Here is a 23,350-nt window from a genome sequence, read left to right on the forward strand (position 1 = left end):
GCTTTCTGGCTGGTTCTGACAAAAGGAGATGCAGGTAACCAGCAATTTCCTCCAGCTGCCTCCAGCTCCTTTCCTCTCAATCCAGGCTCTGTCCTCACTCCTACTGCAGTCGAGAGCCAGTATGATGTAGTGCTTAGACTACCAGACCTGGGTTCAAATAGCCTCAGCTATGAGGCTCAGTAGGCAATTAATGGCCAGTCACTATCTCCCAGCTGAACTTACCTCACAGTGTTGCTGTCAGGATAAAAAGTAGGGAAAGCTCCTTGGAGGAAAGTATAATTAAAACAAACCACAAGGTGGCTGTAGCTATGCTTAGTGAATATTGCAACCACTTCCAAGCTGAGTTCAAGAATTTTCTTTGGTGAGGTGAGAGAACAGAAGAGAGAAGGTATCCTTACTACTTTCAGAAAAGCAGGTTCCTATCCAATAACATCTTTCTGATCTAAATACTTTGTGGCTGCACAATTACCAAGCTTTGATTCAACATCTTCCCTGGCACAGATAGGCTAAAGGCGAACTGTGACCATAGCTAGATTAAGAGGTGTGGTCTAAAATCATTAGGCAGGGCAACATTCACACTTCTGATAATGAGACAGATCATTGTGGGAGGTGACAAGGCACATAAAAAGCTCTCCCTTCTTCCAAACAGTCATGCAAGATTTTCTACCAACCACTATTAGAACTCAAAACACCACGATTTCTTCTCATATCACTTACGTTACAGAATAATTGCAAGGCTGCTCTGTCAGGGTAGATGTGATCAGGGCTTCTCTTGTGTACAAGGGACAGAGAAAATGTTGGGTTTTCCCTCTTGGAACTGTTGTTGAAGCTGGCTACTATAATCCATGTTAACAGGACACCCATTTGTATTCAGAAATAATTTATTCTAGTAATAATTATCTACACACACAATAAATGAATTATGATAAAGTAACTTCCTGATGAATGTTGTACAATAGTTGTACAACTATTTTACTATGGGTGCTTTGGGGGGGGGCACTACTATCTCTACTGTACAAGTTGCAACTGAAATAAAGACTGGATATAATTTTAATGTTGTTGTTGTTGTTGTTTTAATGATGTCATTAGGAATAAAAATGCAGTCAGGAATAAAAGCCAAAAGAATCTCCAGAGAGGTCTGCCTATCAACAGTCAATGTACTGGCTAACAGTATTTTCCCCCTGGCTATTTCACAGCATTCTGTGTTTAAGGAGTTTGTCCATTAATTGCAACTTTTAAGGAATTATGTCTAAGTTGTTAGAAGAAGCCAACAATTTTAAGCCGTAACTACCCCCCTCTACAAAGGCATACAGGGGACAGATCAGACACCAGTTAATAACTAGGACTCTACCTGGGTGAAAAACAGGTATTGTTTTTGGGCTCATCAGGTACTCCATATTTCAGCGTGCAGGCAAGAGGCAAGCAATGAAATGGAAGATCCTGCAGGTCTTACCACTATCTAGCCTGCCCCACTTTGATGTTACATGCTTTTATTTTGTTATCTGGTTGAGCTATGGCAAAATGACCCTATCTTTGCATCATTAGAACATGCAGAGATGTTTATAGAGCCAAGAGATTCTATAATGTTTACAGCTGTTGTCCATGACTACTAAACAGCTTCAGTGTTTTACGTGGCAAGATTTGGTGTTACATTACAACATCCAGTTGCCTCAAAAGGCAAAACCAAGATTGCCTTGCATAACCTATATATAGAAATGGCATTTGAGCTCAGAAAGAATCCTACCAGATCCAATATAAGTTTTCAATATGTTGTAAATGAGTGTAAAAAAAAAATATCAATGCCAGCTTTATAGCAAATAACAAAAGCCAAAATGAAAAGACCATCCATAATGCAAAACTACTACTATTTTTCAACAAAACTGAGGATATTAACAAAGTAACATAGTTCTTCAGGGTAAAGGTAATGAATGAGAACACATTTACAGTTTTTAAACTGTACTGAAGCCCAAAGTATACAGAATGTGCTCAGGAGCTAACATGTTTCTTTATTTACAACTCTCCACCAGATGCTTCCTTAAGGAGAAAAACCTGCAATAGGAACAAAGAAAATGCCACAGAACTAGAACTCAACAGTAACAGGTAAGTCTATCTGGACTAAATGTCATCAGCCTAATATGTGAAAAGTTTAGAAGAGTCACTGTTTATGAGAATAGTATATTTTTAATCAAAGACATGTCATACACCCATTTATTACATAAATACATTTTCTTCATCAACACTAAACAACCTACTTGGGCCCAAATGATAGTGACTCCTAACGGCGCCCACAGATTTGAAGACATGCTGCACCGCTCAACAGAAAACTGACTTATTGGTAAAACAATAACAGACAATATTTGTATTGAATTTTCATTGGAATATAACAAAATCATTTCCTGAAAGTTTAATTCTTTTCTTCACACTATTCAAAAGGTGTAACTTAAATATTCATAGAATTTTGCTCAAATATGAACCCAGACACTAAATAGGCTTAAGAATGACCATCATAGATTTTTGGAAAAATGTAGATAGGGTCAATCTTACTACTTGGTAAACTACTGTGTGGTATATTGCCTTGCTGGAAAAACTAATGAAGAAGCTGAGAGTCCTCAAGGACTAAAGAAAAAGGAAGTACATAGCCAAGGACCCCACCGGGCCTACAAATGAATACAGCTGATACAGTGTCTCAGGGCATTTGAATACTTCAATTAATTTCCACTGTGTCTATACTATAAATAGTTCCAGTTGCTGCCTTCTGTGCAGTCATATACATGTAGTTTATTTATTTTGGCTTTATTTTATGTTTGTTTTGTTTGACAGTGGTCTATAGTTGTATATGGACTATGTGTGCTGTCATCAGATCCTGTTTGATAACACTGTATTTTTAAAAATTATAAAAATTATTGGTGGGGGGGAGAATCAATTACTTCTGCACTTCCAGGAGTAGCTGAGAATGGAGATAACTAACCTTCATTATTTTACCTTGCAAGGTACACTGATCATTTAAAAAGAGCCATTCCGTTCATAATTTTGGGATCTTAGTCCCCCCAGAAATATGTATTTTTCCCTTGTGCTATAAGAAAGGGAATGAGTTAAGGGACAAAGCAGAAATCTTTCTGTTTTGAATTTGCTGCCACAGGCTTGAAATCCATTATTCTTTACAAAAGGATACAAATTCTAACAAACCCAACGATCATTAAAGAATGTTAAAAAAAATCATTTTCTTCACTAACAGAGACATTTGAGTTAACTGGCTTTTGTTAAAACCGATATATAAAAACATTTCTAATCCACCATCAGTGGTGAAGAGCAATATAACGCAAACATTTCACAAGGCAGGTCAGATTATTATATTCTGGCCAGAGCAAAGGGATTTACAGCACTTTACAAACAATTGCTGAAAAAGTGTATACATGTCTTTCACCAAAAACATGTTATCAATCAGATGTTCTGAAGCAGTTTTGACTTGATTCCTATGACTTCATTAATATCTGAGGTAAGGGGAGGCAGATATAAAACCATCCTTTGGTTAAAGAACTTGTGTTCCGCGGGAAAAAGCCTTTTCTTTATTTTTTAACATGGACAACAAAATCTCTGAACTGTTTCTTCTGTTGAATGCAGAAAACAGCTTCAGTGTGAATTTGTGCCACCCTTAAACCAGGGTTGGGATGAAGAAGGGGACAGGAATTGAGCTCACACTCAGCAAGAACAATTCCCACAGCCTTTCACACTGTTGATGATCTCTTCTTGCAGCTTTTTCCTTTCTTCGTCTTTGGACAGGTGATTGGTTTTCTCCTCCCACCTCTCGTTAGTATTTCTGTTCAGCATCCTGCTGCTCTGCGTGTGCCACATTTCATAGTAGAGGCTGCTGGGACTGGTAAGGAGATCTATATGCCTGCCACGCTCTGCAACTTTACCCTGTTTTTTAAAAAAAAAACATGAAGGCAGTGATCAAAACAGACTCGAGCAGGAAGGAACAAACAGTGCACATATAGCCACCCTGATTTTGAATAAGGAAAGAGCACCCTTGGCTACTTGTGTATACTCAGTGTTTTCTCCTTTCTTCCATGCCCTTCTTACATCTTAGCTCATCTATAATGTCGCCTCTTACTTGTCTTGTCTATAAACCAAAAGTTCTAAATACTGCAACTTTTCCTCATAGCAGTTTTTCCACCCCCCTGATCATTTTGTTTGCTCCTCTTTGAACCTTTATGAACTTGACAATATCCTTTTTGAAGTGAGGTAACCAGAACTGCACACAGTATTCTAGAAGCAGTTGCACCATAGATTTATATAAAGGAGTTGTGCTATAGACAGCTTATTCTTCATTTCCTAATGATCGCTAGCATGGAATTTGCCTTTCCCACAGCTGCCGCACCCTGGGTCAACATATTTATCAAGCTAACTGCTATGACCCCAAGGTCTCATTTCTAGCCAGTCACTGCCAGTTCAGGCCCCGTGTGAAATTTAGATGCTTGGGCCCTGACATGCATCACTTTACACTCGTTTACATTGAACTGCAAAAGTCCTTTGGGAGCTCTTCACAATCTCTTTAGGTTTTAACAATCCTAGACAATTTAGTATCAGCAAACATGGCCACTTCACTCTCACTCTTAACTCTAGATTGTTTATAAACCAGTTAAAAAGCACAGGTTGCAATATTAATCGTTGGAGGATTCCACTTTCTACACCTCTCCATTTGAAGAACTGTCCATTTATACATACTCTTTGCTTCCTGCAACTTAACCAATTTCTGAACCACAAGAGGACCTCTCCTCTTATTCCTTGGCAGTTAAGCTTACTCAGGAGTCTTTGATGATGTACTTTGCTGAAAGCTTTTTGAAAGTCCGGGTACATTGTTGTCAACCAGATCATCTTTATCTATATGCTTGTTGGCACTCTCAAAGTATCTGACAGGTTCATGAGACAGGACTTGCCCTTGCAGAAGCCACGCTGGCTCTGCTTCATTACAACTTGTTCTTCTATATGCTTGGTTATTTTATTTTTAACCACAATTTCCACCAGTTTTCCCAGGACAAACATTAAGCTAACCAGCCTGAAATTTGCAGGATCCATCTCCATAGATCCTTTTTAAAAAATTGGTGCTACAAAAACTGGGGTCAGAAATACAAGAGAGACAGTGGGAAAAGATGGCTGTCTCACAACCAGCACTCTGTTGTAGCAGCAGTGGTGCAAGGCACTTTAAAAGAAACTGGGCTGCTATTACTAATCGTCTCATCAAGGAAAATCACAGAAATGAAAGCTACTCCACTAAAACAGAATCTGTTGGGATCCAAAAAAAAGAGGGCACATGCACATGGGAGAGAACGGTGTATGAGCAGCTTAAGGTTTTCAAGTGGTTTCCCTTGCAGCCATTCCTACCAGTGAAGGAACAAACACTGTTCCACTTTATTTCCTGCACACACACGCCCCATATTTGGGTCCCAGGCAGAGACAGCAGACTAGCATAACTCTTTTGCAGTACATACAGTATTATTCAAACAGGCCCTATCCTGCCAGATAGTAATCCTAAAACGAGCAACAAAAGTGCATTTGGAAATTTGAAATGAAGAATTTAGAAGTTGTCTGCTCTAAATTCTTCTGTGTAACTCGTATATTTAATAAGAGGAACAACACAGAAGTTTTAAATAAACAACAATGAAGAATTCATTGTTGAACTAGAAACTGTAGTAAAAGGTAGGTAAGGGTACCCCTGCCCTTTCGGGCCAGTCGTGTCCGACTCTAGGGTTGTGCGCTCATCTCACTCAAGAGGCCGGGAGCCGGCGCCGTCCAAGGACACTTCCGGGTCACGTGGCCAGTGTGACGAAGCTGCACTGGTGAGCCAGCACTTGTGCCGCACACGGAAATGCCGTTTACCTTCCCGCTGTAAAGCGGTACCTATTTATCTACTTGAACTTAGGGGTGCTTTCGAACTGCTAGGTGGGCAGGAGCTGGGACCGAATGACGGGAGCTCACCCCGCCGCGGGGATTCGAACCGCTGACCATACGATCGGCAAGTCCTAGGCACTGAGGTTTTACCCACAGCGCCACCCGCGTCCCTAGAAACTGTAAGAGCCACTTAAAAAACATTTTTATCTTGTTACTTTCCCCCAGAATTTCTTTATTTTCCCCCACTGCTTTTTTTTTTAAAAGTCATTTGGTCTTTATTTTATTGAATTTACATTGTGTTTTTTTAAAAAAACAAGTGGGTGTGGGACCCAAAGCAGAATGATTATATATTGAGTACTCCTTTTGGGGTCCCCCACCCAAAGGCTTTTCAGGGATACACCATTTCCCTCTCCTAAACCTGATTTTCTGTCTATCATGTCTCCCGACTCCAACAGTCAACATTTGTGACTGCTGAGCATGTTTGATCCTCATCGGGCTGTTTTCCCTCACCCACTTCAGTTTTCTTTCGGAATCTATTTTTGTTACTTCTGCAAACCTCAGTGTTCCCCTTGAGTCTGATGATACCTCCCCCCTTGTGCACGGAACTGGCATTTGGACAGTGCAGTTTGCTGTTAGCAAATATGATGCAAGTTGCCTTGGGGAGTTTTGTGGAAATGTGGGTTACAATTTATTTAAAGCAAAAAATAAAATAAAATACTAGAGATGATCCAATTGCAACAGGGTATGGTGTATTAAATTTCTCATTTAGTGAAGAGTATCTTGCTGCAAAAGAAATGTCCATGGGGATATGATCTTATTGTCAAATTTCTATTGAATGGCAAAACAATTGCATGCTTTTGAAAAGTAGTCACATTCCTAGTATGCTTTTGTGTAGATGCACATTAGAAATGCAGCAGAGTAAAAACAGAACAAATGCACTAGGGTTTATGAAACACACAATGCTTCTTCCACCACCACCAAGTCACCCAGTGAAACTAAGTAGGCAATATTACCAGTTTACTCCTATGTCCTTGAGTGTATGTGAAAATGCACACACACTTCCAGATATTTATAACTGATGGAGAGCGTGTTTCTAGTGAAATGACCTTAAAGAAAGCTGGGCTATATTCTTTAGCATGGCTGGAATTTAAGAAAGATTGCATAACTTCAGAGAGTCTCACCTGATCCAGGACAATGATTTCATCTGCATCAACCACTGTAGACAATCTGTGTGCAATAAAAACGGATGTTCTGTGTTTCACCACATCCCTCATGGCACTCAAGATGTTCTGTAAGATTAAAGATATGTGAAGCATTGAACATTTTATGCCTTTCAGGGCAGAGGGACCATCTTAAGAAAGGTATCAAATGAAAATAATTTAATCACTTGTTAAGAAGGGTCACCAGCAATTTCAAAGTTACTACATAAGAAAGAGGTGGCTAGTTTGAGAAATGAAAGTGCAAGGATTCAGGGGCTAGCTACTTTGAAAACTTCCAATACAGATATTACAAAAGCTTTACCATTCTAGATACCCCAACAGGGGCTTTGCTGGGCTTCTAAATCTAGTTTCTAAATAAGGGTAATGTGTGTGCACAGGGAGTGGTTTATTTTTGCTTCCATTAGAAAAGCAGTTCCTTTAAAAATGAACCTGGGCAGCACAAGACATACATTTTGCTACTTTGCTGATTGCTTGGTGCACACATTGGTGGGGAAAGACATGATTTTTTAACATGATGCTTTTAAAGTGCAGCTGTGTTGTGTAAATATTCAGCTTCGTTTGACAACCTCACAATAATTATATCAAAATGAAAAGGCAAGAAGTAGAACATTCACTAGAAATTCACATTTGAATCTGTGAATAGAATCCAATGAGGTTACTCTTGAAAGGTATATATTTTAACTTACTACACACTAGAAGGGACCATGTGCCTCAACTGACTGCCAGCAGGCTGGCAACCTTATGAGTGGAGGTCAACAGGTTATTTACTTCAAGTAATCTAAAGTGAACAGAGACACTTAGCAACCAACAACTTCGTATTTGCTACAGACAGGATGATTGGTTTAGAAAATTATTGTTGGTGCTGAGATTTCTGTATTTAACAGTTATGGAAGTCTGATGCAGTTGCTACAGTAATGTCATGACTTGTGTGTCACAACATCTTGATGTTTTACAGCTCTACTTGTGAATATAAAGTGATACCAGGCCAGAGGTCTATGTGCACCCAGCTTGTATTTCAGTTAGGATGCTCCATGAAAAGTTTTGCAACAATAATTTACAGGAACTATTTTTACGAATGTTAAGTAGCAACTATCTGTTTTCCCCTTCATATCACACTAAGCAGGACAGGTGATCCCAAGTACTTCACAGAATACAAGAGATTATGCTGGAACCTGTTTAGAACAGGTCCCAACTATTTCTGCATCCAGCTCAAGAAGGGTTGCACCCAACTTCTGGCCTTTCTGAATTTGGTAGAGTGGCAAAGCAGGATTGTATAAGGATGAAGCAGGAAAAGTACTGTGTTCTGTAGCTTAATTTACCTCTTCTGTAATTGAATCTAAAGATGAAGTGGCTTCATCATAGAGGATAATGGGGGGATTCTTCAAGATTGCTCTGGCTATAGCGATTCTCTGCTTTTCTCCACCTGAAAAGATTAAACAAACCCACTGAGGGTTATTTTTACCCTTGAATAACCCAACACCAGCACATTTTCTTCACCCACCCAGTGAAATGTCCTTTGCTCCTTCAAAGCTCTCAAAGACTCCAAGCAACTCAGATGAACCATAGTTTAAGTGTAATCAAACAACGAACAAAACAAATGCAGCATTGGAACAGCAAGTCTTATCAGAATGAATGAGAAATTCTTCTAGAAAAGTCAAAACGTACAATCAACTGTCATTCCATAGCTAAGCTACTATTTAGGGCTGCATTCAAACAGGGTTTTCTGAGTATCAGGTGGGCTCATCCAGCATGACTGACAACTGTAGGTGATGCGGAAATTGTGCCTTTTAGAGGAGCACATATTAGCAAAAAAGCACCTATCTCAGAGTCTATTCCTGCACAACACACGTTGCCAGTTATAGCTGAGAGCATAAACACTGGCCATAGAGGAACCAGGTATATCCAGGGTGCAATTTTCTCCCAATTCACTAAGGTTACCATTAGGCCAACTTTTCCATGCCACTTTGGATACAAGTTGTGCTATTTTTTATTTTAATAAATACACCCATTTGGGGCTTTAGGGACACTGCAAGTAATTAATGGCTATATATGCATCTGCCGTCCTGTGCTGCATTTCAAAGATTTGACAAGGCTTCCATTTAATTCTTTCATATTCTTGGTGATATGACCTCCTAACTAACACTGACTTGTTTTAGCAAACCACTTTAGGAGGATAATAATCTCATTTCACTTTGAGCCTTAAGTGGCTATGCTGAAGCTGAGCAATAAACAGAAATTGAACTATTCACCCAAGATGAAAATTCTGCTTTTCTCCCCCTTCATAACAACCTAGTCTGAAGTGTGTTGCATTTTTTACTGCCTGTATTTGAAAGAGTATGCCATGACTGCATAATGCATAATGGCCTATTTCCCTTAGTCTCCTCCCATGTCCGTTTCACATTCTATGTCACTCTCATGACAAAAAATTAAAATGTGAGAAGGATTTCTTTAACATGTAACGGACCAGACAGACACTATGGGGAGCTCAGCATGGGTTCATAGAACTCTTGTGTTCAAGGGTCAATTCAAATGTGACCAAATGCCTCCATGGAAAGTTAGTGTGCATAAGAAATTGTATTGACCATATGAAAAGGCACGCATAGTTTTTGCTGCATATACATGCACTGCTAACAGATTGGATTCCCAGCGCATACATCTGAGAATATGGTGCAAATGTTTCTCATTTGACAATCTCATGACACCCTGGTAGTCTGATTCAAACACGGTGTTTGCCTAAAAAGTGTGCAGGAGGTGTGTGGATTTCGTTTCTGCCCTGTACCCCAGATTGCTCTAATTATGGTGCAGTATTATGTTATCAAGGCTAACTGTGGCTAATGGTAACTCGATTTCTGTGTAACTAGGGTTCTGCGTAACTCATTTCAAATGGTTACAAATTGGGTTTTTTAGATAAGGTGGGCACAGGACATTGGGTATAATATTATGTTTGAGGACTGGGAAAGGTTGTGGACCACTGGGCTGAACTTCACTGCATGTAATGCTTTGAAGGAAAATGTAATGAAGATGATATATAGATGGTACATGACCCCAGTTAAACTTGCCAAGATATACCATTTGTCTGATAATAAATGTTGGAAATGTAAAGAAAATGAAGGAACATTCTTTCACCTCTGGTGGACCTGCCCTAAGGTGAAGGCCTTCTGGGAAATGATATATAATGAGCTGAAAAAGGTATTTAAGTATACCTTTACCAAGAAACCAGAGGCCTTCCTTCTGGGCATTGCCGGCCAGAAGGTGTTAAAGAAGGACAGAACATTTTTTATGTATGCAACAACAGCAGCAAGGATACTCATCGCTAAGAATTGGAAAACCCAAGAACTACCCACACTGGAAGAGTGGCAGATGCAACTGATGGACTATATGGAACTAGCTGAGATGACTGGCAGAATCCGAGACCTGGGAGAGGAGAGGGTCGAAGAATATTGGAAGAAATTCAAGATTTATTTTAAAAAATTCTGTAATTTGGTTGAATGTTAAGAAAGGATGTGTGTGCATATGTGTATTGCTTTTATGTATAATTTTTTTAAATTGACACTATTACTCCCCTTGTAAACTACCGTTGTTTTTTGTTTTTTTTTCTGGTCTATGACCGTAATAAATTAATTTCATTTCATTTCATTTAAAAAAATTCTGTAATTTGGTTGAATGTTAAGAAAGGATGCTAGATCATAAATAATTGTGCACCACTAAAATAGAAGGAATTAAGATGATAAGTAAATTTGAGGAAAAATTATAAACCTATTGGAGAATTTATAGATTATATTTAAATGAATTTGACACAAGAGTGTAAACAAGTTGATAAATTGCTGGCAAGAATTGAAAATGATGCAAATGAGAGCGGGAGGCGGGAGGGAGTCCATAGATGTCAAGAAAAGATGTTATGATATATGTTATGCTGTTTTTATTTTTGCATTTATGTTTAAAACCCAAATAAAATATATTTGAAAAAAAACAAAAAAAACAAATTGGGTTTTTTAATAAAACAAGGGTGTTTTTCTGTGCAGCAATGGTATAACATGAAATGCAGCCCTTAAACATCTGTTTTCCTAGAAATGCAGTTGCTGCTTATTGCTCTCCCCATATCATATTGCAAACTGTTTATTTATAACTGCAGTTTCTATGCTTCAGATCACAATTAAATTCATCCTTACTCCACCTTCAAATCCTCATGACTGAAATCCTACAACATACTGAGTGTGCAACTCCTATAAAATTAGTGCCAAGCATACAAAACTACACAAAAGACTGCAGTCATTATTGGCTGTGTTCTGCCCAAGATAATTTCACAGGCTTATTTTTTCAAATAAATCAGGTTTTAAGCACACTGTTTAAAGGTTTAAATGAAATGAAGGGAAAGATTCATCATTATTAAATAAGTAGTAAATGAAGAAAGTTTTACTTTCATTATATTTAAATACCACAGACTTTGATTTTGAAATACAGCGACAACTTTCTGATACCACATATTACATCCCCATTGCATGTGACTCTACTAACAGGTTCACCAGACCTATTAAACAGGTTGTTCAGGATGGTTTAGCTTTAAATTACATTACATCTACAGAAGGTGGTTATTTGATTAACTAATCTCCTAGAATACCTTGTTTCTACATTTTACCTAAGATTCAAAAGGTGGGATTTCCCCCATCTGGAAGACCTATTGTCTCTGGTAGTAATTCCATTCTGGAACCTTTGGCTAAATATGTAAATTATTTTCTGTCACCACTCATACCTAAGATTCCGTCATACATTAGGGACTCCATGGATTCGTTCAACAATTTGAATCAGTGGTAATTCCTTCTGATTCTCTCCTCGTGACTCTGGATTTTAAATCTTTATATACCTCATGAGGAAGCCTGCACCTGTGTATGACTCTCTAGAACAACATACCTTTTCAAATCCTCCAAAACATTTTCTTATGGACTTATTAGACATAGCTTTAGAGAACAATTTCTTTATATATAGAGATACCTTCTGTCTTCAAGTGAAGGGTATTGCCATGGGTAGTCCCATGGCTCCTTCCATAGCCAATTTATTTATGGCTGATTTTGAGCATTGCTTTGTGTACAGTCCTAATAATCCTTTTGCTTCAGATCTGGCTTTCTATCAAAGGTTCATTGATATCTTTTTGATTTTTAAAAATGCCAATAGATTTCCTGACTTTTTATCTTGGATGAATCAACTACTCCCCTCATTAGTGTTTTGACCATAACACTTCGTTACATTTTAAATTGTATCATCCATACAATCTGAAACATAACCTACCTTTGGGCCAATTTTTGCAGAGAAAAAGGAACTCCCCTACTTTGGACGTGTACAACGAGCGGCAGGTGAGCTAGAGATTGCCCTGGCAAATAGAGGATATCCCCAGCATATTATTCATAAAGCCCAAGTGAAAGTAGATGTATGTGACAGACGGGACATTCTTGTACTCAAAAGCAAAATACCACAAAAACGTATCACCTGCCGACAAAGGTCCGTATAGTTAAAGCTATGGTTTTCCCAGTAGTGATGTATGGAAGTGAGAGCTGGACCATAAAGAAGGCTGATCACTGAAGAATTGATGCTTTTTAATTATGATGCTAGAGGAGACTCTTGAGAGTCCCATGAACTTCAAGAAGATCAAACCTATGCATTCTTTAGGAAATCAGCCCTGAGTGCTCACTGGAAGGACAGATCCTGAAGCTGAGGCTCTAAAACTTTGGCCACCTCATGAGAAGAGAAGACTCCCTGGAAAGGACCCTGATGTTGGGAAAGATGGAGGGCACAAGGAGAAGGGGACGACAGAGGACTAGATGGATGGACAGTGTTTTCGAAGCTACTAACATGAGTTTGACCAAACTGCAGGAGGCAGTGGAAGCTTGGCGTGCTGTGGTCCATGGGGTCACGAAGAGTCAGACACGACTAAACAACAAATTCTACTTGTTAATTCAGTGCAATTCTGTTACAATTGATTTTGACAGCTCAGTGACTAAGCTCTTTAGCAACGAAATGTTGGATTACTGGAACAACATCCGAGCACTGAACCACTGGTATATCACAAGTGGACTTTTTATTACTGTGTTTGCAATTATTCAAGATAAAATTTATTTTGTAAAGAGAAGAAATTAGCACTGAACCACTGATATATTACAAATGAAATCCTTATTTACTGAGTTTGATATTGTGTAAGATAAAACCTATTTGGGAAAGAAACTACTTCAACATTTAGGAAGTCACAAATATAAGTTAACTGATTCCCAGAGGAGACTGGCAACATACATTTAGAAAGTCACTGACATGTTCTTAATGTATCTTTTTTGCCATATTGATGGCCTCTCTTGTTGTCATAAGTGACCTATTAGAACCCAACCTGTGAAATTAAGACATTAGAGAAGCTAACTGGCAGGCACTTGGGTGCCAATGCTCACAAGGCCCAGCCCTCCTCAGCTTGTACCTGTAAGCAGAGGGAGCAAATGGCCAGTAAGCAGGAGGGAGAACTTAACTACGGGGGGGGGGGGGGGGGGAGGCGCACAGTGGTTTTCCTCTATCATTAAAATTATGAGCTGCATAATGAGCTGCTCAGATTGAAGGAGGTAGACCTCGAAACTGCAGAGCATGCGGTGGCACAAGTTTGGTTCTTTGGGATCACTTAAGTCTCAGGACCAGAAATGTTAGAATCCTAGACTGACTCACCACCGCCACAGCTTAAGAGGCCTCATGAGGCACAGGGACATCGCTGCTGCTGCACCGTGGGTGTTGAGGAAGGCCGCTCCCTCCTGTAGGCCCACTCCACCAGGCCTAGGAGGCAGGGCCCACACCCGCTACGGCTACAGCTTTAAGGACACTGGTGCTGCTGCAGCAAATGTTTAAAATGTTTTTATATGTTTTAAAGTGTTTTAAAGGGTTTTTTATTGGTTGGATATTGAGTGGGGTGGGGATTGGTTTTGTTTGGTATAAATTGTTTTTGGTTTGGTTTGTTTTTCTATTTTGTAAATGGAGGTTGGTATGAGGCTTGGGATTGCTACCGTGGTGGGGCGAGGGAGGTATGGCGGTGGGGGCAGATGTCATAGGCGAAGGGGATTAAGATATGGATATGCTCGTACCCCTTCCAGTCTGCGCCCCATCCCGAGGGACGAGGGTAGGGTGAGCAAGGATTACTCACCTCCGTCACTGGTGTTGTGCAATGCCAGGTCCATAGGCAACAAAACCGCCACCCTGCGAGATTTCTTCACCTCGCAGGGGGTTGACCTGGCTTGTGTGACGGAGACCTGGGTGCGCGAAGGGGATACTGTTACCTTACGAGAGATGGCGCCCCCGGGTTTCTCCGTCCTCCACCAGTCACGAACTGTGGGCCGGGGGGGGGAGGGGTGGCATTATTAATCCGGGAAGATTGTTCTTTCAGGGCTCTAACATCGCCATCGATCCCCGGCATTGAATGTGTTGGCCTAGTGTGGGGCTCCAAGGTGAGCTTGGCTGTCTGGCTGGTGTACCGGCCACCTAGCGCACCAGCAGCCACCCTGTCACGCCTGCTGGAGGCGGTGGCCGGCTGGGCCTTGGAGTTCCCTAACCTACTGGTATTGGGGGACTTCAACGTCCATGCTGACGCCACTCCCTCCTCACAGGCTCTGGACCTGGTGTCTTCCATGGCGACACTAGGGCTCTCCCAGTTTGTTTCGGGCCCCACACATCAAGTAGGCCACACGCTGGATCTGATCTTTGGCGTCGGTATAGATGTGATCATGTCTCCTTCGATGAAGGTGCCATGGTCTGATCACTACGCTCTGAAAGCCAGGATTGATTTTCCACCCCCACCCTGCTTAGGTGGCGAGCCAATTTGGGCTCGCCCGCAGAGGCTGATGGACCCTGATAGATTCCGTCAGGCCTTGCGGGACCTTGCTTCCCCTGGCGACTCATTGACTGAGCTTGTTGAGGGCTGGAATATCCAGCTCCTGGCAGCCATTGATGAGATCGCACCTAAGCGCCCTCTGCGACCCCGCAGAAACCGGGCTCCCTGGTTTACCGAGGAGCTCCGGAAAATGAAGCGGGACCTCAGATGGCTAGAGCGAGTATGGCGGGGTGCCCGTGATGGAGCCTCAAGAACATCTTATAGGGTTTTTATGAAAACCTATGAGATGGCAGTGAAGGCCGCTAAGAAGTCCTATTTCTCAGCCTCCATTGCCTCCGCTAGCTCTCGCCCAGCGCAATTATTTAGTATAATTAGGTCTTTAACGTCCCTTGAAGGACAGCCAAATTTAAATAACAATTTGACACACAGCTGTGAGGCATTTGTGAGCTTTTTTGCAGAGAAGGTCCTGTTGCTCCGCCATGACCTCCCTGCCAATTTGGATACAATAAAGGAACTGGAGGCCCCTCGACTGTCCTCGGGTCCAGTATTGGACCACTTTGACCGGATATCCCCAGCCGATGTGGACCGGATATCCCCCACCACCTGTCCTCTTGACCCGTGCCCGTCTTGGCTGATTAGTGCGTGTCCAGACGAGGTGCGGGCCCCCCTGGGTGATATCATCAATTTGTCCCTTGGCACCGGGATATTCCCAGGGGAACTGAAGGAGGCAGTGGTGCGCCCACTCTTAAAAAAAACACCATTAGATCCCTTAGATCTATCCAATTACCGCCCAGTTTCGAATCTTCCATTCCTGGGTAAGGTGATTGAGAGAGCAGTTGCTGAACAGCTTGGTAGGTTTCTGGATGAAACATCGGCCCTGGATCCATTCCAGTCCAGCTTCCGCACTGGTCATGGGACCGAGACGGCTCTGGTCACCCTAACAGATGATCTCCGCAGGCAGCTGGATCGAGGCGGGTCGGGGCTGCTGATTCTTCTAGACCTGTCAGCAGCCTTTGACATGGTCGATCACGAACTCCTGGACCACCGCCTTGCCGACGTTGGGATTCAGGGCACAGCCCTTCAATGGCTGCACTCGTTTCTCTCTGGTCGGGGACAGAGGGTGGCGCTTGGGGGAGAATTGTCATCGCGCCACTCCTTGGTGTGTGGAGTGCCTCAGGGTGTGATTCTCTCCCCGATGCTTTTTAACATCTTTATGCGCCCCCTCGCCCAGCTTGTCCGGAGTTTTGGGCTGGGTTGCCATCAGTATGCCGATGACACCCAACTCTATCTGTTGATGGATGGCCATCCTGACTCGGCCCCAGACACACTGACCAGATGTCTGGAAGCTGTGGCTGGATGGTTACGTGGGAGCCGGTTGAAGTTAAATCCTTCGAAGACAGAGGTCCTCTGGCTGGGACGGGGCGATATGGGATTGAGGGGGCAACTCCCATCTCTTGCGGAGGTGCAATTAGTGCCAGCACCGTCCGTTAAGAGTTTGGGTGTAATCTTCGATACCTCCCTCTCTATGGAGGCGCAGATTACAGCTATAACAAAGGCAGCATTTTTCATCTCCACCAAGCTAAGCAGTTGGCTCCTTATCTCTCTCGCCCTGACCTAGCCACTGTGATCCACGCGACGGTCACCTCCAGACTGGATTATTGTAACTCGCTCTACGTGGGGCTACCCTTGAGACTGACCCAGAAACTCCAGCGGGTGCAGAATGCCGCGACGAGACTCCTTATGGGGTCTTCGCTGTGAGATCACATTCATCCGGTACTATACCAGCTGCACTGGCTCCCGATGGGGTACAGGATCAGGTTTAAGGTGCTGGTTTTAACCTTTAAAGCCCTATACGGCCTAGGACCCTCGTACCTACGGGACCGCCTCTCCTGGTATGTCCCACAGAGGAACTTACGGTCTGCAAATAAAAACATCTTGAAGATCCCAGGCCACAGAGAGGTTAGGCTGGCCTCAACTAGAGCCAGGGCCTTTTTGGCCGCGGCTCCAATCTGGTGGAACGCTCTGTCACAAGAGACCAGGGCCCTGCGGGACTTGACATCTTTCCGCAGGGCCTGCAAAACAGAGCTGTTCCACCAGGCCTTTGGTCAGGGCGCAGCCTGACCCCCCTCCTCTGGCAATCTGTACAGAATTTTGCTTATTGGTTGCCATAAATTTGATTTTAATTAATTTTTATAATGAAATGTTTTTAGAATCGTTGGATTATTTTGATTGTTGTTAGCCGCCCTGAGCCCAGCTTCGGCTGGGGAGGGCGGGATATAAATAAAATTTATTATTATTATTATTATTATTATTATTATTATTATTATTATTTTCTGATCAGAAATCAATGCCTGATCTGCTGAATTCCAGTTGAGGCCTCACACTACTCAACACTAAAGGAGATATCCCCAGGTCCAGAGATTTTTTCTTTTTCTTTCTCTGCTGTTTCCACCTTTGTTTACTCAAGTCATCCAGTGTTTTCGTTCTGCAGGTGTGGAAGCAGTTTGGATCATTCTTCCAGTTACGTGATTATATAAAAAGTGCTGGGTACATGTAGGAGGAAGTAACTACAGTGGTACCTCGGGTTACAAACACTTCGGGTTACAAATTCTGCTAACCCGGAAGTAGTACCTCGGGCTAAGAACTTTGCTTCAGGATGAGAACAGAAATTGTGCGGTGGTGGCAGCAGCGGCAGTGGGAAGCCCCATTAGCTAAAGTGGTACCTCAGGTTAAGAATGGTTTCAGGTTAAGAACGGATCTCTGGAATAATAATAATAATAATAATAATTTATTATTTGTACCTCAGCCATCTGGTTGGGTTTTCCCAGCCACTCTGGGCGGCTTCCAACAAAGATTAAAAATACATTAAAATGTCACACATAAAAAACTTCCCTGAACAGGGCTGCCTTCAGATGTCTTCTAAATGTCAGGTAGTTGTTTATTTCTTTGACATCTGAAGGGAGGGTGTTCCACAGGGAGGGCGCCACTACCAAGAAGGCCCTCTGCCTGGTTCCCTGTAGCTTTGCTTCTCACAGTGAGGGAACTGCCAGAAGGCCCTCGGTGCTGGACCTCAGTGTCCGGGCAGAACGATGGGCGTGGAGACGCTTCTTCAGGTATACTGGGCTGAGGCTGTTTAGGGCTTTAAAGGTCAACACCAACACTTTGAATTGTTCTCGGAAACGTACTGGGAGCCAATGTAGGTCTTTCAAGACTGGTGTTATGTGGTGTCAGCAGCTGCCCCCAGTCATGAATTAAGGATGAATTAAGTTTGTAACCAGAGGTACCACTGTACTACAAACAGATTCATGACTTAAGCAAGCAAATACTTGGAGATATTTTAAAAACAAGTGGATTTAAAAAAAGCCAGTTTCCTTTTAGCTTATTCAATTCTTGAGTTTTAATGAAGTCCCTGTTCTTTTTATGTTGAAAGGATGTACACCAGGACCACTGTAGGAATGCTGCATATTAATTATATGAAATATGCAGCATTAGCTTTCTCCAGTTAGAGAAGCAAATCTCCTGCGGCCACTACTATGCTGTGGAAGATGGAATCTGTTTCTTAGAAGCCTCAGGCATCCTACAGTTTCCATTACATAGGGCTCAGCATCTGAATAGGGCTATTATTACTATTATTACTACTACTGCAATTAAAACACAACACTGATATTAAAACACTGTATTGTGCAGTATTAAAAACTATTTTTTTAAAAAAACAATTTACATTGTTGACATGGGATAGATGTTATTTCACACTGTACAAAGATCAATGTCCTTCATTTCAGGTTCATCTATCTCAAACACTTTAGAGCCATGTAGTTGTAAATCCCCCCCAAAATATGTAATAAAAACCAAGCACTCTAGCCTCCTTCTGCCTACCAATCTATGGAAGAAAAAAACTCAACCAAGCAGAGTGAAGCAAATAAAAGGAAATCTACCAGTATTGCATAATATCTACTTACAACGGAATGCTCCCCTCCTTAACAATGTATTTAGGGTTTAACTCCAAAGAATCCTAGAGATATTATCCCACAAGACAAATAGTCACTATTTTCTTTAACATGAAACCAACGTGTCTGATATCCAAGAAATTCAACCTACCTGACAGCTTCAGACCTCGCTCTCCCACTTGTGTGTTGTACCCATTGGGCATTCTGAGAATAGCATTATGGATTCCTGCCAGCTTTGCAACAGCATAGACTTCTTCTGCAGAGGCATTCATGTTGCCATACAAGAGGTTGTAGAATATGGTGTTATGGAAGAGAACAGAATCCTAGGACACATGCAAGCAGAACAATACCTCTCAAAACATGAAATGCCAATTGACAAGTCAGAGGGTTTTCTGAAATGCCAATAGTGAATTGTCTGGAACCTTTCACTAAGCCCCTTCAGGCAACAGCATTTCTAGTGACATTTTAATGAGGGGTTAAAGATGCTGCAAGGATAATTCTCCTCCAAGAAAGCAAAATGGGTGTGTGAGAGACAAGAGCGAATAGATAATTTCTGTTGTTTTGGCAGAAATCAGAATGATTATGTAATTTAAGATGCAGCACTGAAAGCTCATGGGGTTAGCTGAAATAGCTTCATTCACATTCTGATACTACTAAATTATCAGAGCTTCCCAAACCATAAAAATTTGGCATTTTTTCACTTTATTTAAAATATTTGAATTCTACCTTTATGCTGCTTAAATGAAAGCAGGTAAGATAACCAACAGTGTATGATACAAAATCACATATAAATGAGATCACATTAACAAATGGATGGTAAGATGCATAAGGGCAAAAATACAAACTAAAAACAACAATGTCAAATAAGCTTCATCTAAGTTGATACCTGAAAAACATAAGCAAGTAACTAGCAAACATGTCTTAAAAGAAGACGTGAGTCTGCCAGTGAAGAGACCAAGATTCTGTTAACTACATAACCACAGAGAACAGAGGGCTTTCCAAGGAGGCCTTTATTGGCAGGCTCTGCAACTCCCTTTTTTGGAGAAGTCCATTTAGGCCTCCTCTATGATGGTGGTTAAAGCCCTTTTATCTCCTGCTGCTTCTTTTTGATCTGTTTTATGACCCTGCTTTCTTCCATATACTATTATGTAATTTATAGAATTATTTTATTTTGTACTTTATCTTATTTGCCTTGGGCAGCATTGTGTGGAGTGGTGGAATAAAAAGCAATAAAAATTCGTGGAACTCACTCAAAAACTTCATTTAAGTTTCTTGAAATGCCAAAGACCTTTTTTGAAATGGCTGACAATATGGACTGGATTGACATTTGGAGAACTAAGAACCCCCTGGGAAGAGAGGGAACATTCTTCTCTGAAGCCCAACTGACTTGGACAAGAATCGACCAAATATGGATATCTAGAGGTCTGGCACCCAAGGTCAGAAAAGTGGAAATCTGCCCAAAGACCTGCTCCGACCATAATGCGCTGAAGATGGATATGACACTTTTGCCAACCGGCTCCTTTAGATGGAAGATGAATGATAGCTTGTTTGGAGATCAGGAGATCGTTAAGAAGGCCCAAAAAACTCTGAAGGACTATTTTGAAATAAATATGAACACTACGGTGGAAAAAAGAACTATCTGGGACGCAAGCAAAGCTGTGATGAGGGGGTTCTTGATACAACAGAACACTGTAAAGAAAAGAACACAAAATGAAAGGAAAGATAAGATTTTGCAGAAAATCAAAGAATTGGAGAAGAAATTAAGATCAAATCCGAAGTCACAGCCGATTCTGAGAGAAATTAAACTATATCAAGCTCAATATTCCAAATTGATAAACCAAGAAATAGAATGGAAGATTAAATTAATGAAACAAAAAACTTTTGAATCGGCAAATAAATGTGGGAAACTGCTAGCCTGGCAGTTGAAGAAGAGACAGAAACTAAATACAGTTACAAACCTAGAAATTGAAGGAAGAAATATCCAGAACCCCATGGAAATTAGAAAGTGCTTCCAGAGATACTTTAAAAAATTATACACTCAAGGGCCGCAAGATGAGGTTGAGATTAAACAATTTTTGGAAAGAAATGGACTAACAAAGTTGTCACAAAAAAACAGATTAATCCTGAATAACAAAATAACACAGCAAGAGATTGAACAAGCTATCCAGAACATGCAATTGGGCAAATCTCCAGGGCCAGACGGCCTGACCTCCAAGTATTATAAGACATTAAAAGACTATCTGATCCAACCATTGATGGAGGTCTGTAATGAAATTATGGAAGGGAAGAAGGCGCCGGAATCGTGGAAGGAAGCTTTTATCACATTGATACCAAAATCTGAAGCTGAAAAGACACAACTTAAAAACTATCGTCCCATCTCCCTTCTGAATGTGGATTACAAAATATTTGCAGACATTTTGGCAAGTAGATTTAAAAGAGTTCTTAATGAAGTAATTCATAAAGACCAGGCAGGCTTTCTCCCAGGCAGACATATGTTTGCAAATACTAGGAACATTATTGACGTTTTGGAACTTTTGCAAACAGATATAAATACAAAAGCAGTGTTAATTTTTATAGACGCGGAGAAGGCCTTTGACAATATTTCTTGGAAATTTATGAAGGGAAATTTGAATGAAATGGGAGTGGGACGGGGGTTTGAGAATGGGATTGACGCAATATATTCAGAACAAAAGGCTAAACTAATAGTTAACAATGTGGTTACAGAAGAGTTCAAAATTGAAAAAGGAACACGACAAGGCTGCCCGATTTCCCCTTTGTTATTTATTTCGGTTCTGGAGGTGCTCTTGAACTTAATCAGAGGGGACCGGTTGGTGGAAGGGATTCAGGTCGGAGCGAAACAATACAAATTGAAAGCTTTCGCAGATGACTTAGTTTTGACTCTGCAGGAGCCAGAATCTAGTACGAAAAGAGTATTACAACTGATACAGGATTTTGGTCGGGTGGCAGGATTTAAATTAAATAAACAGAAAACTAAAGTGTTGGGAAAAAATTTGACAGATATAGAGTCGGAACGGTTTCAGAGAGAAACAGAACTAACTATGGTTAAAAAAGTAAAATACCTAGGGGTAAACATAACAGCAAAAAACCTGAGTCTATTTAAGGATAATTATGAAAAATGTTGGTCTGAAATTAAGAGAGACTTGGATAGTTGGACAAAATTGAAGCTTTCTTTGTTAGGCCGAATTGCTGCTATCAAGATGAATGTATTGCCAAAAATGTTGTTTTTGTTTCAAACATTACAGATTGTGGACAAAACGGAGTGCTTCCGGAAGTGGCAGAAAGATATATCCAGATTTGTCTGGCAGGGCAAAAAGCCCAGAATTAAGTTTAAGATATTAACAGATGCGAAAGAAAGAGGGGGCTTTGCCCTGCCAGACTTAAAGTTGTACTATGAAGCCGCAGCTTTTTGCTGGCTAAAAGACTGGCTACTTCTCGAAGACACTGACGTGTTGGACTTGGAAGGTTTTAACAATGCTTTTGGTTGGCATGCATACTTATGGTATGATAAAGTTAAGATCAATAAGGCCTTTAAGAACCATATTGTCAGGAAAGCAGTGTTTAATGTCTGGACAAAATACAAAGACTTACTGGAAAATAAAACTCCAAGGTGGCTCTCACCTCTGGAGGCTAAGGCCCTAAAAAGACCCAATATGGAGGCCAAATGGCCAAAATATTGGGAAATATTAGAAAAAGATGGAGACAATTGGAAATTGCAGAGTTTAGAGAAAATGAAGGATAAGGTGCGAGACTGGTTACATTATGCTCAGATTAAAGAAGTTTTTAAAAATGATAAAAAGTTAGGGTTCCAGGTGGAGAAATCGAAGTTAGAAACTGAATTGTTAGAACCAAAGACTAAGGTATTATCTAGAATGTATAACTTGCTGTTAAAATGGAATACACAAGACGAAATGGTTAAATCGGCTATGATAAAATGGGCACAGGACATTGGGCATAACATCATGTTTGAGGACTGGGAAAGGTTGTGGACCACTGGGCTGAACTTCACCGCATGTAATGCTCTGAAGGAAAATGTAATGAAAATGATATATAGATGGTACATGACCCCAGTTAAACTTGCCAAAATATACCATTCGTCTGATAATAAATGTTGGAAATGTAAAGAAAACGAAGGAACATTCTTTCACCTCTGGTGGACATGCCCTAAGGTGAAGGTATTCTGGGAAATGATATATAATGAGCTGAAAAAGGTATTTAAGTATACCTTCACTAAGAAACCAGAGGCCTTCCTTCTGGGTATTGTCGGCCAGAAGGTGTTAAAGAAGGACCGAACATTCTTTATGTATGCAACAACGGCAGCATGGATACTCATCGCAAAAAAATGGAAAACTCAAGATCTACCCACACTGGAAGAGTGGCAGATGCAACTGATGGACTATATGCAACTGGCCGAGATGACTGGCAGAATC

The 23,350-nt window shown here is 41.1% G+C and overlaps 1 protein-coding gene across 1 annotated transcript in view; it reads right to left on the minus strand.

The window, feature by feature from the left end:
• Positions 1-2,161: 2,161 nt before the first annotated feature.
• The window catches only part of ABCB7 (ATP binding cassette subfamily B member 7), a 68,867-nt gene continuing 47,678 nt past the window's right edge, over positions 2,162-23,350 (minus strand). Inside the window, exons 13-16 of the mRNA XM_081847019.1 lie at positions 19,054-19,225; positions 8,429-8,532; positions 7,071-7,178; positions 2,162-3,918 (exon numbers count right to left, since the gene is read on the minus strand). Coding sequence (XP_081703145.1) covers positions 3,700-3,918; positions 7,071-7,178; positions 8,429-8,532; positions 19,054-19,225 — 603 coding nt within the window. The 3' untranslated portion in view covers positions 2,162-3,699. The remainder of the gene's footprint in view (positions 3,919-7,070; positions 7,179-8,428; positions 8,533-19,053; positions 19,226-23,350) is intronic.

Source organism: Podarcis erhardii (genome assembly GCF_964252035.2).
Source record: "Podarcis erhardii genome assembly, chromosome: Z".
NCBI classification, from domain to species: domain Eukaryota; kingdom Metazoa; phylum Chordata; class Lepidosauria; order Squamata; family Lacertidae; genus Podarcis; species Podarcis erhardii.